The following is an 18905-nucleotide window of genomic DNA, read 5'->3' on the forward strand; positions in this document are numbered from 1 at the left end:
TGATTTATCATAACAGGCTTATAATTCTATAATCTATAATCTGATCGCGTATAATGAGAATCATTATCATAATGCTTGTCTTCGAGCTGAGTGATCACACTGCCCTGAAATCTGTGATCATTTCCGACAACCTCCCGGTGTATCACGGCGCTGCGTGATTGCACGTTTATGCGACTCCTGTTATTTTCAATCATTACTCTCCTCGCCGCTTTCCCCCGCGTTGCCCCCAGACGCAACTTCCCCCTTTCCACCTCGCCCCATCAACAGGTAATTGTTATAATGAACAGCAAAATAATAGGCTTAATCCGCGCTGGTTTCATGCTTTGTTTCGGAGAGAGGCACGGCTCCGATACACAATAGCTCCGACGTGAAATAAATCGCTAAACCTATCCTCAAATTCCTCTCGGCTTGTTATTACGTCCAAACAGTGCCCACACAAATTATTCGCGGCTCTCTTTCTCTTTTGTATATATTTATTTATTCTTACCGTTAATTCTTTTGTATTTAAAAAAACAAAAAAATCGGAAATTTTCATTATCGCGAATCATGTTGCTTGGCGCGTGACAATTGATGACGGGTTTTGTCGATATTTTACGATGAAACGTGAATATCAAAAAGAGAGAAATAAAGTAATATCAGAATCACTCACCGGTCAATACACACCGTGTGCCATTATTTAAATCCATTTCGAACGCTCCGCTACGCGCCGTGCGAAAATTAACCTGATGAGATAATCGCCCGCCACTTCGTATTGGCACAGCCGACACTCGGCGCTGACACTTGCGGATTCTTGCGCACCGCTCGCTCACTTACATGATGTCGCACCGTGGAAGGCGAGAACAAATCACGCGAGACACGACGATCGCTTGTTGCTTCTCGCACGGCGGCGTTTTCGATTTTCGCGATCTTCGATTCGCGCGTCCGGACGTTTCGCTTGTTTGATTTGCGATCATCGATCGGAAATCACGCGAATCACAATCCCGCACTGGATTAAAACATGGCGATTTGCCACTCAACCGCGACACTTAAAAATGTACTGTACTTACACGCGCGAAGAACAAAAACGGAAGGAGCAAAACAACGCGCGGAAATTCACTGGACGCTAGTCGCGTTGTCCGGTCGAAAAACTTAGTGCAGATTTCGAATGTGCAAACATGGCAAATGGCACGGTGGTGAACTCTCGAAGCAGACGCGTGTGAGCGCAGATTGGTCAGTGCTCTCGGTCGGGTCAAGTGAAACGCATCGCTTATCGAAGTGAAGTTGTCAACGCGTGTTTCGACTGTTTTCGGAAAAGTCGAGACGACGTACTCTAGAAAGTTAGTCGGAATCGGAAGCTGTGTCAGAGGAGATCCGTCGTGTTTCGTTTCGTTAACGCGTTCCGCTCATAATGTGTCGTTGGTGATTCGTCCGAAGTGCCGTGCAAAATGACGATCGCGTGATTTCCACTCGTATCCACAAGTGTGCGAGTCCTCAAAACGCGACAAGGCAGGCGGCTGAGCGAAGTGAGAGAGGCAACAAACAAAACACGGCGACACATCGGCGAAATCGTCAAGTCCACACGAGTGAGTTTAATTGTCATCGTTATGTTTTTGTGCACGAGTGATAAGTTGCACCCGCGATTTATAGCAGATAACATAATCGCGCTGTTATGTTCGGAATTATTACGTTCCTGACAAATATAATAGAGCTTGCGCGCGGATAAAAAAAAACACGAAAGAAGCGTATCTCGTTGACTTGCGAGAACGACAAGGAACGCGGGGAGGAAGGTTGATTGTATTCAGTATGTAAGTTAAGCTCGCGCGCGATAAAAGCCACTCTAAATAAAGCGGCGTGTGTGCACACCGATCGCGTATACAGCCGATATAGAATTCGGTCGGAGGGAGGGGTGTGTTGTTGGTGATGGTCGGAGCGTCGCGACGACGTCGAACATATTCTATCAGTCTGATAGCTCTCGGTGGGATACTCGAAGGCGGAAGGAAGGTTAAGAGAGGGCGGGCGGTTTGGTATCTAATATCGGCCGTGCACCTTTATGTCGTCGGTATCGGTTTATGTTACCCTGGTAATCTTCGCCTCGCCACGCCATCACGGCTAAACTTTCCGCACATAAGTGGCACACTATGCCGTAAATAAAAAGGCAAAAAACCGGACAGCCGCCGAGAAACGTTGTTGTTGTTTTTTTTTTTTTTTTTCGTGCAAAATAACTTGAAAAATTTAAGAACGATGAAGAATCACAAGAAGTTTTCTTCGTTCTTCGATCTTAATTGTATATTCAAATGTACACACACAACTTGTACACGCAAATGAATTAAAAAAAAAACTACCCTGACTTTGTTGTTTCTTCGAATTTCAAGCTCACGACTTTTGTTTATTTTTCGATAGTTAAACCATTCTCGTAATGCAACAAAACAAAAACAGAAAATCTCAATTGTTTTTCCAATGTCTCTCGTTTGAGAGATTGAGTGCAAAAACAAAACACGGCATCAACGAGCTCGTTTAATTCAGCTTGTGAGACGCAGACTCGTTTCGCGAGCGATTCCCCGCGTGCTAGTTTTAGGGCTACCTGAAAGACGACCGGGCTATTTAACATTCCGCCTCATTTCCTCCGCCTTCGTTCTACTTCGCCGTTCTGTCGTCGTCGACGCTCCCGAGGAAACGTTCGCGCTCGATGCGAAAATTGCCTCGCCAAGAATTATTGACTATAAATTACTCGTCTCGCTTACCCTTAGCCTTCCGCCGTTCCACGGGCGCGCACTCCACCGTTACTCATGCAAATGACGGCGGGGGCCCGCGGGCTCCGAACGGCGCAGCACTCGCCACTTACTCACCGTTACACGGAGATCTCTCCGGAACGAGATAGGTGAAGGCGAGGAGAGAAAGAGAGAGAGAGAGAGAGGCGTCCGGGTTCTCGATATCGGGAGGGCGAGGCGCGAATTGCCGCGAATTTACATTTTATTGCGCGCGCCCGAGACAGACTGCCGGCGCTTCTTCGCACTCCGATCTTTATTCGTTTCCTATTTACTCGCGTGTTGTTGTCGAGACACAAACCAACGCCGTGTATATTGTCGTTCGAATCGCGTGAGAACGTCTCTCGATCTTCGGGACGTCGATCACGACGAACGGTCAGAAAATCAATCGTTGGTAGTAAAAAAAAAAACGTCGGACGTATCTTTCGCAGTTTTCTGCAAAACTACATCTTAGAGAAAAAATTTCTTAAAACAGAAAATATTCAGATTTTCGCGAACAACCGTATAAATTGTTCGGAAAATACGAAAACGTTTCATTATAAATAATCGTGATAAGCAAATTTCGGTTCTTCGTTCTTGTTGTGGCGAGGAAAGGAAGAGCGGCGTCATGTCGCGTCGAGACGCGCGAGCGAGTCGACGGCGGCGGCGGTGGTGTACCGGAGGCTAAATTGAATTTTTTTCAATTCATTCCACTCTCCTCTTTCGCGCACGACCGAGACGCCGCTGTAGTCAATGGGTATCTGTGCGCGACAGCCTCACCTATTCGCAGTAAATTCTCATTATTTTTAAATTGGAAATGAGAAGTGTGCGCGAGAGTGCGGTCGAGAGGCACCTCCTTCGACGCCCTGAGTCGGGCGCGTCGCAACGCGTCGCGCCACTGCATTATTCCACGCCAATGCCTATACCGGGACGCGAAGGAAGAGACGCAGAAATTAATTTAATTACGGGCCCGGGTGGTGTCGATAGCAGTCACCATTCCTTCCGGTTAAAGAGCGCGAAAAAAAAAGGACAGAGGTTTACGAGAGCTTTGACCCATGCGCGATTTTTTCTTGGCGCGAGGAATCTCGTCGTAAGATGGCTCATCACCTGGCGCAGTCTTTCTGTTTTTCCTGTGCTAAATAACACGTCGATTAAACAGAAAATAGAATTTTTGAACGACATACGAACTCGATGTGTTTGTAAAAACGTGAAGATTTATTTTACAAACTTGTAAAATCTATTTTATACGGTTCTGCAAATACAAGAAAAAAGTTGACTCTCTCTCTCTAGTCGTAACAAAAAGTTACTGTGGTTAAAATGTTTGTGTTGCAACATACAAACGAAGTATTATATACATAAATTTGAATAACACAGGGAACTGTTCACTTTGTATAGAAAAAAAAAACTAGTTTTTAAAACAGATGAGAGAGACTAACGTGTTCTTTTAAAAAGGAAGAACAATCATGCAAATTAGCTAATTATACTATTGTACTTTTAAAATAACATTATGACGTAAAGAAAAACGGGAGACCAGGATATGATGACGTTGGTTGACTGAGTAAAACTCATTTATTAAAGTTGAGAGCCAAAGATACAGTCTGTAGCCGAGGCAGTACTCTTACAATTATAAAATGATATCTACACGTATATCATAGCTGTTGAATAATAAAAATGCTATTAGATCAATAGTGTAGTGGTAGAAGTCGAAAGCATTAAGTACTTGCGCTAAAAAGCAAAAAACATTTTCTTCACAATATTAAACTTAAGTAACGCATCTTACGACTTAACGAAGAATCTGAAATCATATGTTTAATCATACGAGCAATGTCAAAGTTTGTTTTATAAGGAGAGAGCAATGATATTTGCATAAAAGAAATTTTTCAAAAAACATACATAACAAAAATGATTCATTTATGTTTAAAACAAGTCATATAACTTGCAAACACTTAGTGAAATTTCAAATGGCGTATATTCCGATTACTTTTTTTTTTTTTTTGTGTTCGGCCCAACGTTCTCTAGAGCACTGTAAAGGTTACTTGAACTCAACTAATATCGCGTATATATTTTTATTTATATATATGTGGTATGTGTATGAGTGTATTTATTCGTATATTTATTTGTAATTTAGAACATAGCTGTACATTTTTCTATATAATTCTATAATTGTGTACGCTATTATTCTTATATTTATATATATATATTTTTCAGATATATATAATAATATAACATGTGTAAAAACAACAAACGATAAACAATATATAAGTTTTCTCTGATTTGAACAGAAAAAACTTGATATACTATTAGAATAAATATATAGATTTAGAAATGGTAGAAATTTTTCATTTTTTTTTATTTTTAGAAATATAACGTGTTCGCTAAACTCTTCGAGACCATAGCACATAAAGCTACAAAACTTAAACAGTAAACGAATCGATCAATCAATCAATCACAGTCGAGCATCTTTTTTGTTTTCATCTACTTCTCGCAATTCTTTTTACGTACTATGATCTTTGAAGTACTTTGAAAAGTTTTTCAAAGATATGACTGAGTTTTTCAATAAATAATGAGAAATTGACGATAAATATATGTATATATAGTATAAGTTTTTGTGCAACAAATTTTTAGGATATATCACTGCAACATTAACAAATAATAATTTAAGTAATTTGTTTCGATAATTAGCTCACAATTAAGCTGTCTATTCTATTAATATAGTAAACAGTTCTTGTTCCACCGAAAAGAGAGAAAAAACGCCTCTTCCCTATACAATATATATGTACCAACACTCGGGCATTAACAAATCTCTCCGCTTGCTTAGGATATTTAATATTTTATTTTGAATGTATCTTATCTACCATTAAACTGCTTACATACTGAGAGTGTGTGTGTCGGGTATTCGAAGGAATAATTAATTCTAGACGCAAGATAGTGTTGCGGGGGGGGGGAACGTCTGTCAGAGTGTCAGCAGTTTAGCTCTCAAAACAGGATTCTCGAAATTCAGAGTCGTCACTAATCTGCGCACTCTCACGAACGTATTACAAATTCAGCATCAATATATAGGTATTTGTATATGTATATATATATTTTTTTTTTCAACTACAGTTCGCACACACCTCGCGACGAATGAGCTCGCGTCTTGTTTTTGTACTAATAATCGATAGTGAAGACATCCCGTGATAAGAGTGTAATGGAACAACGGATTTCTCTATTTCTTTGTGTATATTGTCGAAGGAAAATTATATTATGAACTCGAATTAAAATTCGAAAAAATGCGTTACTAATTAATCTTCTGCGGATACATTATTTAAGTATAATATATATATATATACGAGTGTGATATTAGTACCATATTAACATCAACTATACAATTATTGCTATGGAAGCAGTATACGACGATTCAGAGCCTCGATAAATTCAAACGAACTTATCACATATGTGTATGTATATATTTATAGACATATACATATGACCAAACATATACATGCACACGCACATGTACGTATCTGGTTTGCTCACGCATATGTATATATTTTCATATTGTCTTTAATTAATCTAAACTATACGCAAGTGTTAAAATTACGGTAGTTGACTCATTGCACATTGTTTGAATATATACCGTAAATCCAATTGAACTTATCGTCGGCATTGAAATAGCGTAACTCATAACACATTGTTTATATAAACAGCTTTATAACGCGGAATCTGGCCTACTGTATTTATTTCTTTATATATATATATGTATAGGTATATACATAGCACAAGTGTGTATCTAGCGATATATAACTACAATATCGATAACAACTAATACATTGTTATCAGCGTGACAAGTGCGGCAGTTTCTGCGCGCGACCCGCCATCCTGGATAAAATATATTCTTCATTGCATTCAACTTTTATCCGATACTCTCTCTCACTGAGTATAATTAACTACGTTTATTGTCAATACATTCGGAATTAGTGTCGCTGTGCCGTCTTGCCTGCGTTCGTGACTTTCTTAGGATAAAGCGTGAAATTATCATTTTCTTTTTTTTTTTTTATCGAGAATTCCCTTCCCCAAAAAAATATCCCGTCTACAAAACTCGTACAAACTCAACGAACTCACAAGAATCGCATTGGTTGTTTCACTTTGTCCCCTTAATGCATATTTATTACGAAATTATCTACGGTCGCGTATAACGATAAATTCTTAGATACAAGTCAGCTTACAATGTACACGATTATAAAATTTACACCATCGCGGAATAAGAATCATTATGTCAATAACAACTCTTCTATAATATGTTTTATTCGCTACACTGCAAAGTTTAATGGCATTATTATATGTTTTATGAATTAGCCATCTTTCTCTTTCTCTCTTCCTTTCTCTCTTTCAGTATAATATATATTTTCTTAAATATACAACACATTTATATTAATATTAATCTAAGAAGTCATGTGTAATATATGTATATATACGTGTATAATGTATGTATATTATATTATTATTATTTTTAGCCAAATTAAACCTAATGCGATTCTTTTTTGGTGTTTCACTCGACTCTACATGTATTCAGAAGTGCTTAAACCATGCAACAACGTGACATTCTGTAAATACTTATTGACAATTCTTTGCTGAGAAGCAAACAAGGCAAGGCGCCAAGAAATAACGTTCACAGGACGTCCGAATGAATTAACGAGTGCCATTAGTTAAAAGGCGAATTATTACATAATTGCTTATATTGACTCGCGTATATCTCAATTATCTGTCGCATCTCTATAATGCGTGTCGTATATATAATAAGTACTTTTATATTTTGTATAATCATGATTTATACGCGACACATCCCGCGCGCAAGCGCAACGCGGCGAAAAACCCCGGTGTGTGACCTCTACTCTCGATGTCGCAAAGATTCGGACCGTTTCTCGAGTAAATATATGTGTATATTTTACGTTGTTGCTTTTTTCTCGAATTAGTTCGCAAGTTTGTTTGCAAAAATATAGCGCTGCACTCTGATAGCAATCGCTAGAAGTTGTTGAAAAAATTTGCCACAATTAACGTGTAATTTTATGACTTTGTTTTAAGAGAGTAGAGTTTTTTTTAGATGGGACGCAATAGAAGCAAAATACATTTCTTTGTTCCAGAAACGGTCCGAACCTCACCTCGTATTATTCTCGTCAACGACGTCTCTCTTTTGTTCATCTCTCCGTGCAGAAATTTATTAATTATATGCTCGAGATGCGCCGCCGTTAAATATATACTTATTCGCTTTGAAATATATCTTTTTCTTTGTGTTTTCTTATCTCGTTACAGAATGTGCGTGTGTACCGTGTGCGCGGCACAGATATAATCGCATTGTACATTATATATATAATATATTATTCCCCTTAATCCCTCTTCCCCTTGTGTAAATGTTTCCCATATGTGCGTGTGTGAGGATCGTAATAACCGTCTAACGTATTGGTTTCTTAACGACGAAAAATTCATAGACGAGACACGAGCGTTAAATAAATGAAGAAATTTGCGTCGTTTTTCCAATCTCGGGCCGCGTTGCTTTCTCATAGCTGGTACCATTTCTTGTCTTTGTACTTGAGCATCAAGTTGTGAGCGTTCTGCGAGAAGTTGTCGGCCTCCGACATCATGCGCGCAGTTCGTTCCTCGAGCTGCGATAATTTCTCGCCGCGCTCCAAGACCATTTGATGCGCCATGTTCACCTCGCCCGTCGCGCTTGCGACTCGCTCCCGAATTGCCTCATTTGGTCCTGGAATGTGTTTCGCGACTGTGCGCGACGCACGACCGCTTGACTCACCAACTGTAATTTTATTTTGTTGAATTATTTATATTTGCTCCGTTATCTTGCGATAAAGACATGTGTATGTTTCGCTTACATAACTCCTCCCGATCGAGACTTCTCGAACCGCCACCGAATAAACCTTTGAAGAAACTCTCCTTAGGTGGTTCTGGCATATCGTGACCGATAAATAGATCGCCCATCATCTCCGTCAGTTCAGCGCTAATTGAATAAATATTATTATGAATTGTTATTAACGTTTTTATGAAGCTAACTCGATCTTCACGTGTTTCGTATTAGAATGAAAAAAGCGAAATAGGAGATGAAGAAAATTAATTTACCAAAATTCGCTCGAAACTGAGAACTTCTGAATCTCCATAGGTGACGAGAGATATAAACCGTGGCCTCGATTGCTGAAGCAAAGGGTCTTTGCAATCCTGTAAAAAATATGCGCATGATAGCTTTACCAAGGTGCGTTTTTTTTCACGAGTTTTTGTACATTACAAATATCACAATATCGGGATACAACTGTAAAAGAGTGTTGAGTGTGCATTGGTTGTATATATACAGCGTAAAGCTCTGAAAGATGGTGGAATTTGACAGTTATAAAAGGTATCAAGTTCACGCGAAAAAATGCATATTTCTGTGTAGAAAGAGTATGAAAAGCTGATGAGACAAACTTGTGTTGAGACTCGCGAGAGAAGACAGTATGTTGCACGCAGAGGCATTGTGTGTTTGTTTTTGTGTATAAAGGGTTATATGGTGAGCTGTACTTCATAGATGACTTACTGATCGGTATCGCCATTAACAAAGAGTTGGTGACCCCATATGGACAACATGGGGTCTACAATGCCGTGTTTTGTGGTCTGAAAACTGTTAGAGATTACAGAGACAGGAGGAATGTGAACGTTTGACCATACACGGGATTAATATAACAGTTACGTTATTTCTTTTTACTGTATTATAATTTTAGCATTAACCCTTAAAACAGCCAGCCCAGTTATTTTCACAAAAAAAAGGAGACTCATGTATATATTTACACGCGCGGTATACATCTTTTATTCTCTATGTATGTCGAAACATTTGTTAGAGTGGAACAGACGATAATGGTAAATGTCGGCTGAAAGTTCGTGTAGTGCCAGATTTTGCTAAGTAGAAATCGTAAATATGGTACACAATGAGATATAGACAACATTTTGAATGAATAAAAAATTAGAACTTACAGATCAAGAATTGCCATAAAAAATGCCAATTGTTGTGAAACGCTATGCGAGAAAAACATACGTAATTTCCATTTCTCAATGTAGCACGTTCTAGAAAGCGTACTTCGCATTTTTGTTCGTTTCACAACGTTGCTTTGAGAACTTAGCATACTTCAAGATAAAAGAGTGCAATAGAGAAGTGCTCGAAAAAAAAACAGTAAAAAATAAAGCATGCTCTAATTGTGTTAAGGGTTAACGAGTGCGCTTATTTGCAAGAGAAAAATCTCGCACATGCTAACAATATTATTAATAAATGTTAGTTCACTTCTTAATGTGTAAATATTCAATATTTATATAAAGTTGTAAAAATTATTGTTACTTTTTTACGTTTGCCCGTATAGGCCAAATTTTACAAGTAACGAAAAAGAATTACGTATCAACACATCGATAGTTAAAAGTTACTTTACGTAGCTCCTAAGCATTGACGCAATTTCTACTTATACGTAAGAAAATTTTTCCAGAAGTGTGCCGCATTATGTTTCTTGCTGAAAATATTCCGTTTTACGAGTAAATTTGTGCCTCAAAAATCATTGCAAATTTAGAGAGAACAAAATCACGTAAGATCTATGTAATAATTGCACACTTCTAGAGAACGTTGTACACATATATAATATAGATAGCGTAATATATTACTATACACTTTTATAAAAAAAAAAAGAGTAATTAATGCAAAAGTAAGATATATATTTTTTTCGAAGATAAGTACCTGAGATAGAGCCTGATACAATATTTTATACGTGTCGCGCGCACATATCTGGCTTTTACCTTGATACCTTATCTAAATCTACTCGATGATGTTAGCCGATGGATTTCAAACTTGCGTTTATTATCGCTCTCTACTGTGAATAGATACAAAATTTAAGCGATAAAAGTATAAGCGAAATTTTAATAAGATTAACCAATTCCATGCGCTACGGATAAATCTATAAATGATAATTGTATAAATATTAAAAAAGATAAACTCTTTGCGCGTTAAGAGAGAAAGCTTTGGAGATATAAATAATTTAAAACTTTCTTATAGACGCACTAACAAATAGATAAACTTTTGTTTGATATAAACGAAAAGTAAACTTCACGGTATTCTATTTAAAAATAATTTTCAGATTTTTAAAACAATTCTCTTTTACCTCTTAAAAAATACGTATATCCTATTTTCTGTTTTCTAATGAGAAGCAATAAGTTTTCGTAAATGTATACGATATGAGATACATCAATCGCCTTCCAACCTATCAATTGTAATATCGCTGTAAAATATGAGAATTGAAAGTTGCTTGATAAGAAGAAATACGAAAACAAAACCTTCTTTTTATTTTTAATTTCTCAATGTTTTATAGTCTCTTTGCGACACAAATAATATGATAAAGATAATTTGTATATGCAAGTTTGATCACTTTAAATCCCTTATAAAGTTCACTGGCTTGAGTAAATTTAATTACAATTAGAAGCGGATACGTATTATTAATTCAACTGCATGTAAGTAGATACGCAGAAAGAAATATACGTTATTCAATCTATATATACTTATATATTCATATGTCGTTCTAGAAGCTATAAATGGCACAGATTTTATGCTTCCAAAATATACGCTTCATATAATAAGTACGTACGTATATTAAGAGTATAAAAGTTTAGAAACTTCTGCAATATTACAGTAGCATATATAGTGCAACGCGTCATGTGCAAGTAATTGCCACTATTATGTTGCCTTGACAGCTAAAATAAGAAAGCCTGTAAGAAGGTGGTTTATTTCTCTTACCTCAAATCTATAAGAGGTAGAAAATCGACGTCTATCAGCAGTCTAAGGCTGGGCAAACTATAAGTAGTGATGTGACCGTTCGAAACGTAACACACCAAGCAGACATTGTCTAAACAGAAAAAGCGAATCAAAAATTACACGTGTTAAAGCGACGACACGGCGCGGGCACACAATAACCGATTGACACGTGTTTATTTGCGTAAAATGTAAAATGTAGACAATACCTTTCAGAGTTGTGATTTCTGCCTTAATTACCATATGAGTCTCCGCCAGCTGTTGTCTATATACACAGTTTTGAGAAGGTAACGCCACGACTCTCGCTTGTTTTTCCGATGCAAGAACAACGAATTGTCTATCCTCGAAACTATCCCCGCTGCCGACTTGCATCGACGGTGACATTCTGCTGCTGTTTGTACATTTTCCTTGACCCTCTTTAACACAGAAATTGAATATTATTATTAAAACGATACTATACATACAGAAAACCGTGACACAATCATAATAACGCAAATATCACGGACGAGACTGTGCTATGTTTTTGCATCGATTTTTGATTCTCACAAAAAATATTGTGAAATTAATGTAGAAAATAATACCTACTGTTGCGTTCTTTGCCGTCCGTATTTTCGTCTTTCCAAGACTCGTACGAATACGGAATTAGAGCACCGTTGCAATCTAAGAACGACATTGATAGGATACAACCTTTGAGTTTGAACGTAGATCCATCTGCGCACACAATAAAAAGAAAAAACATGTATATTAAAAGGCGGAAAAATACGATCGTGTTGTGCAAACAAATTTTAATAATTTGTAATTTTATTACATATATAGTATAATAAGTCTCTCCTTCTAAACAATATAAATATAATGAGAAAGCTTCACTTACTACAAGTAGACACAACCACTGGATGAGCATGACGTTCGCCATGGGGAGGTGTATTGAATATAACAGTCTGTACAGATCCCAGAGACGTGCCAATCCACAAAGTTGGCATGCCATTTGTATCTTAAAGAAATAAAACAATAGCGTCGTACTTTTCGCATTATGCACAAAATGTGTGAAAAAAAAAAAACCAAAAATGAGAATTAAAAAATGTAATCTTTACCGTTTTTTTTCGTATAAGTATCCGCAAATGTAAGGCAGCTTATGGTTTCTGTGGTGATGTTCTCGAGGGACGACATACTCGAGCTCCTTGATCGTTGGAAGGAGCCGTCGAATTTGTCTACCCGACCAGCGATCCCAAAAGAAAATCATCGATTATTTATAGAATATAAGATAATCCGTTTATTTTTCCGAGCTACTAAGAAGCATGCATAATGACTATCGAAAATCATTTCGGACACGTTTACATCGTCTTTTTTTTTTTTTTTTTGCGTATAACAGTGTACATATTCGCAAAGTGTGTAAACTAGAGCGAAGTCAGAGAACACTTATCAGAGACAGAGCGCAGCTTCAAGAGGACAGTAGTAAATAATGATCGTGACGATGAGAATGCTGATTATGGCAACGATGATGAGACGATGACAATAATAATAATAATAATATAATAATAATAATAATAACAATAATAATAACAATAATAATAATAACAGCGACAGCAACAACAACAACTATCACGATTAATCAAAGTCTCTCGACTGCAGTTCACATATTAATTATCCTTCTCATACAGTTTATTTAGACTTCATATCTCAGGACTTGTATAGTCAGTCATAAAAAATTTACACAGATGCACGTACACACACACAAAAAGACGCGCACGCACGCAGATAGTAATCATATCGAATTAGCACAGATCTAGAGAGAAATATTGTTTTACAAACTCGGATTACTTTCACAAGAGTAGTAAGCTGGACAGACGAGAGTTGCATGAAGAAGATTTACTCTTGCATGCACGCGCTTAAAGTTTATCCGGCCGAGATCCGGATTGTAAAGTCGAAAAGTAGTCGCCGACGATTAAAGAAGGAGTCGATCCAAGATTCTCTCTAATAAAGATCGGATCACAGTCACATTTCGCGTAACACTAGTGCAAGATAAGATATCTAAGATAATTTACACACGTATATAAAATTTGAATTCAAAATTTATCAAAGTAACAAAACATAACGTATAATAATCAAGCATACATGTAACAAATAATCCATATAATTGTTGAACGTAATTCAGTAGAGTAGTTTTTTTTTCTTACTTGGTTTTTTTTTCATCAGAAAGATAAATTTCTCTCGCTGCGTAAAGATAATGCGCGCGAATTAATTAATTCACACACAAATCAAAAATAAACCATAAACCAAATATCGACACGCATACAGTTTCACAAAGTCGCTTTTTAAAAATATTACGTAATCATAATTTTCGCGTGATAACACGATTAAAAGAACGAATAAATGATTAAGCGCAGATACACGAAAAGATCGTACGTTTCACAAATGCAGACAGAACGATGCGTTTTTTGTGGTAAAGAACACGTGTTGTGTTTCAAGACGACTAACCGATTTCTCTGATATGTACGTTTTTGCACATTCATCTTGCATAGTCTACCTCATTGTCATTTTACTCACGCAAGGTGCGATCTTAAATTGTGCATCGAGCTCGGAAATAATTATTTGAAATGCAACGTTATAGAGATCACATCTATAAAAAGAAAAGCAGAAACCAAAAAAGTTTGCCACAAAGGCGGAAACGAAAAGAGCGAGAAAGAGTATCTCTTTTCGAGAGTGCAGTGTGATAACTCTAGAGATCACGCAAGATTCAGAAGATATGTGCCGTTTCGTGTTTTTTTTTTTTTTATTTATTTTTTTATTTATTTATTTAGAAAAGTTTTCACTAAAAGAGCATATAACAAGTCAAGAAAGAAAGAGATGCATCGTAGCGAGAACTACCGAAGTCACACTCACAGATCAGTAAAGAGACCAGACAGTGTTTCTATCGATTCTAGACAATAGAAAAACGCACGTCGTGCTGGGAGGATCTCAAGAACGCAACGTTGCTTATAACAATATTGTAGATCTTACTCTCAATATTTATAAAAAAAAAAAAAAAAAAAAAACAATAACGAAATCTTAAAACCTCGAGAGAAGAAAATAAATATTTGCTTGTAGTAAATAGATAGTTAATACGAGATAAAAATAAATAAATAAATAATGAATATATACGTAACCATGCGTATTCTCTTTCATAAAAATTAAAGAAAGTTTATTTAACACAAACAATTTTATAAATTCAACACGGTGTAGCAACGCTGCGCGAGAGATCCGACACACACACACGTACACACTCTTTCGAGCTTTCGAAAATTCCTTCTGAGAAGAGAATATTCGTTCTATTGGTAACGAAATCAAAACTAAAAGATCACACACAAGCGATCACAGAGAGAAGAGTAGTAGCTTTCCCATTCGGTGTTTGACAGAAAAATAATCTGGTGGTCTACGTATAGAGTATATAGATATAGTCCATACATAAATAATTTGTAAGTTACGCTTGGCTTGTCGATAATACTACCGAAGCTGCTATACTGTCTGGTGTTGGTGAGTATATTCTGGTAGTTCAAAGACGCTTGGGGAGCAGCTGAGGAGTAGTTTCTCATCTCCGTGCTACGCTGAGCGTAGAACAGCGGAAAAGCGGCGGCGGGGCCGCCGCCCGAGGCGGAATCCACTTCGAAGTGGCTCGTAGTAGTGCTTAGACACTTCTGGAGCTTCCTTATGCCCTGGGCGCGTGAGTGACGTTGATCTAACGTGACACCCTTGCGTGGCGTCGTGTTAATTTCCTCGTCGGTACCGCTAATCGCGCCGGCGGCGGCGATACGAGTACCCGAGCGAGTTATGCTAACACCACCCGCGCTAGAGCCAGCACCACCGTCATTATTGTTGGCTCCGTTGCTACCGCCGCCGCCGCCGCCGCCGACGGTGCTACAACCATCACTATTATCACCATTGTCACCTTTCTCACCACCAACACCCACTGTACTTCTTCCTGTCACCGGCAATACGCACATCCCGTTCATCTACAAATCAGTGACAAGTCAAACGTGGAGGAAGCATACTCGGTTGGTTTGTTTTTTTTTAATTTTTTTTTTTTTTTTTTTTTTTTTTTTTTTGATCATATAAAGCAGATTTTGCGTGTGCGAACTCGATTTTCACAAACAAGTGTGTGTATGTGTGTATATTGCGACGATTGCGGACTTTTATCAAATTGCTGATCAAAGCAAAACAATAAAAGCACATGGAAAATGAATTTCCATGTTTGTTGCAATTTTCGTTGCCAAATTCTATTACATCGGCAATTGCTGTGTTTACGTTTATCTTATGCGGTACGTGTATTTTATTTGTTTGTGTATTTTTCTCTTTTTTTTTTTTTGTAAATAGCGTGCGTTAAGCTATTCCAGCTTGATCAATATGTATTTATATATGAGTAAAAAGAACTTTATATTCTCATAATATTTCTCTTTTCTAAGGACATGAATGAATCTAAAATTGTCTTGTTCATAAATTCCCTAACTTTTTCTTTTACATACGTACAGAGATTTCCATCCTAAAATCAAAAAAATTAAAAAAAGGTCAGAACTCCATCAAATATAATAATAAAACTGAAATATAGTGCAAGAAAACGGATAGTTAATAACGCGCAATTGTGCTTTATCCCTCAGTTCTCTCACTTCTGATATTCACAAATGAAATGTGACGTACGTGAGAGCATTTCAATAAAGAAATCTCGTCTCTCACTATAGACGCTTTTTATTGAAAAAAAAAAAAGTTCTCGTACAATAAAAGACGAATCTTAATCTCAACTAGCGACGTCTGGGAAATGACAATTTGTCAGAAACGATGAAAGTGTGCTTTTTTTTTTAAATAGACATTCATGTCAAGTGTCTCTCTCCCTCTCTCTCTTTCTCTCTCTCTCTTTCTGTCTTTCGAAAGCGAAGAGAGATTGAAGATAGACCGAAAGCAGATTCCTCAATTGGGCTTCATTTCGACTATTCGAAAAGTGATCTGTCGATTACATTTGTGTGTGAAACAATATATATATATATATATGTATAGTCATTGTTGTTGTCTGCACTGGAGATGTATTTGCAGAAGATCTAAGGAGAGAAACGTGAGAGAATGAGATAATTGTAAGACGCCTGCTCGTGTGTGCGCATCTCGTACTCTGGTTGCTCGCTATGTGGAATATCATATTATGCAGAGTCCTCTATAGCAGTCAGTCAATGTCGAGATAGAAATTTCATAGTGTTGGGCTCGCACAGCGTCATGAGCGTCTCTAAATAGCACGCGTTATTAAAGTTTCGCGTCTTAATCCATCTGTTCGATAAAGAAAGAAAAAAAAAAAAACAGAAAAGAAACAGAGAGAAAAATGAACTCGTTATCATTGATGATGCCACGATCATCAGTGTTGTTATTATTATTACTATTGCTATTTGCGTGCAAACCATCGAAAAAATTTCCAAAAGCTTTGAAAGCAATGTTGTACCGAGAGAAAGGTGTCTGGAATAATACATATATATATATATATGTTGTTGCAAAAATCAAGAGAGAGAAAAAAATACTATGACAAATTTTTCATGTAGACTTGCAGGCAGATGGAAGTGTGTAATCGATGTTACACACAGAATATGTTTAACAGTCTACAGAATAGAAATTTCGTGAAAATTTTCCGGATCGCTGTAAGACGAGAAACAAGCACTGCCTGTCTCAATTTGTAAACGTGTAATTCAGACATTTCACGACATTGAGAGCTTCGTAACAAAGGAGTGTACTTTTCTCTCGGTGATTAGACAACTGCGAAAATATGAAAGACCTTGTTTTTACCTGAATCGAGCTTGCTGTCAGGGAAGACCGCAAAATTGATTTGAACCTGAAAAAGTGTTAAAGTAGAGTCTCTCTTCAGATTTCAGGTGTAAAACGCAATGTAAAGTAGTGTTGGATGAAGGACTTGTCGCCGGTAACGATAACGGGATCGTGTTACATTTCCTTGCTTGTTGAGTATTCCCGCGGGAAAGGGGGGTTGTGGTATCTCCCAAAGTTTTGCGAGCACAAGAGCAATGTTTACAAGGAGTATACACGCAATATAAACTTGGAGTGAAGTTGACACAAAATCGGATATCAAGACCAAAAACGGGAACAATGCACTTTCAAAGTATCTACTACGCATTCCGGGTATACTGATAAAACCTAGAAGGGCGGAGGGGGGGGAGTGGGAATACTAGAAAATCTTAAGTGTACAGCTGTTTCTCTCGACCTAGTGACCTATCGACCATCGGAGCAAATGAGTTGCATACTATGAATGGTTCGGCAAGATAACGCTTTAAGATAAAGCAGTCAATGCGCGGTTTTGGTGAAGCTTTGACATCCTTTAAAATGTATTCGTCTGAGCGTATCACTCGCGGAGAAATCTCCGCTTGCATGATATCGTAAATCGAATAACTGTAATAGCGCAGAGATGCTTGCGTCCCCAATGCTTTTTTATTTGCGCGTCATCGGAATCGCAAACTAACTTTGATCCGCAACCTAGATATCTGCGTCTTACAGATTTTTACTTAAAAAATATTTATATAAAAGAGCAGAACTTGTGCGCGACTCGCTGAGACTTTTGACGTTTAATGTTAAACCGGAAATTTGAAAAATTGTAGCTCGTGTGCATATACGGAACATAATGTAAACGCACCCTCTGATCAAGATCAGGAATGCATTTTAAAGAATTATCAGTTTCAGCATGTATCGCGTTGTATTGTCCTCTAGTAGGGCATGTTGTCTGCACTCTTCTATAAATTATCAAGGCCTTTTCTTCATAATTGAAGAAACGTCGACACACTTTCAGACGAACCTAAGTGTCTAATTATCGATGAGCCTTATTGACTGACTATTATATTAGACTCTACATCTTGCCTGACCAAATTTCACAGCAGTTTCTTATTCCACATAACCACAAATGTTTATGCTGCAAAAATCTATAAATTTCCGTCAACTATGATATGATAATTATTCTGCGATAACGTCTATTGTGCCTTTATCGAGTGTTTTTTTTTTTTTTTTTTTTTGCAAAAACGTGATCTCAAAGAAAAACGATCGGAAACAATTATCCCTATCGCGATATCTAACACGTCAAAAATATAAAAAACTATCCAAAAAACTTATGGTTAAATTTAAATAATTATATAAATAAGTGAACTTTTCATGTATAATTGCCTATGTCATTTTCACAACAAAAATACGCGTATGAACACATGCTTTCTAAAATACTCACGAAATAAAATTTCTATATCGTTAAAATTTTTCGGTGACGCGCGTCGTATGTGTCAAAAAATATTTTGATTGTATTATGATATAGCATTGCTATGTTATCAATATGCATTTTATCGAACATGCAGTACTAATTACGTAGAACTAAATAATTTGCGAGC

At 37.2% G+C, this 18905-nt stretch overlaps 2 protein-coding genes across 6 annotated transcripts in view; one reads left to right on the forward strand and one right to left on the reverse strand.

Annotated features, from left to right (window-relative positions):
- The first annotated feature begins 1193 nt into the window (after positions 1–1193).
- LOC109852912 (mitochondrial GTPase 1) overlaps positions 1194–18905 on the forward strand; it is a 41543-nt gene continuing 23831 nt past the window's right edge. The window contains exon 1 of the mRNA XM_020424490.1: positions 1194–1562. The gene's annotated coding sequence lies outside the window, so the exon portion shown is untranslated. The remainder of the gene's footprint in view (positions 1563–18905) is intronic.
- Positions 7144–18905, reverse strand: part of LOC109852909 (syntaxin-binding protein 5) — a 33337-nt gene continuing 21575 nt past the window's right edge. For 2 of the 5 annotated variants that reach the window (XM_020424482.1, XM_020424484.1), the window contains 9 exons: positions 12615–12740; positions 12395–12514; positions 12109–12234; positions 11733–11939; positions 11509–11617; positions 9280–9363; positions 8832–8927; positions 8588–8712; positions 7144–8511 (listed from right to left, as the gene is read on the reverse strand). In XM_020424482.1, coding sequence (XP_020280071.1) covers positions 8258–8511; positions 8588–8712; positions 8832–8927; positions 9280–9363; positions 11509–11617; positions 11733–11939; positions 12109–12234; positions 12395–12514; positions 12615–12740 — 1247 coding nt within the window. In that variant the 3' untranslated portion in view covers positions 7144–8257. Of the gene's footprint in view, positions 8512–8587; positions 8713–8831; positions 8928–9279; positions 9364–11508; positions 11618–11732; positions 11940–12108; positions 12235–12394; positions 12515–12614; positions 12741–17313; positions 17360–18905 lie in introns of all 5 variants that reach the window. The other 3 variants (XM_020424486.1, XM_020424485.1, XM_020424483.1) reach the window with 3 other exon arrangements.

The sequence above is a fragment of the Pseudomyrmex gracilis genome, unplaced genomic scaffold, assembly GCF_002006095.1.
Source record: "Pseudomyrmex gracilis isolate BER0280 unplaced genomic scaffold, ASM200609v1 scaffold_39, whole genome shotgun sequence".
NCBI classification, from domain to species: Eukaryota; Metazoa; Arthropoda; class Insecta; order Hymenoptera; family Formicidae; genus Pseudomyrmex; species Pseudomyrmex gracilis.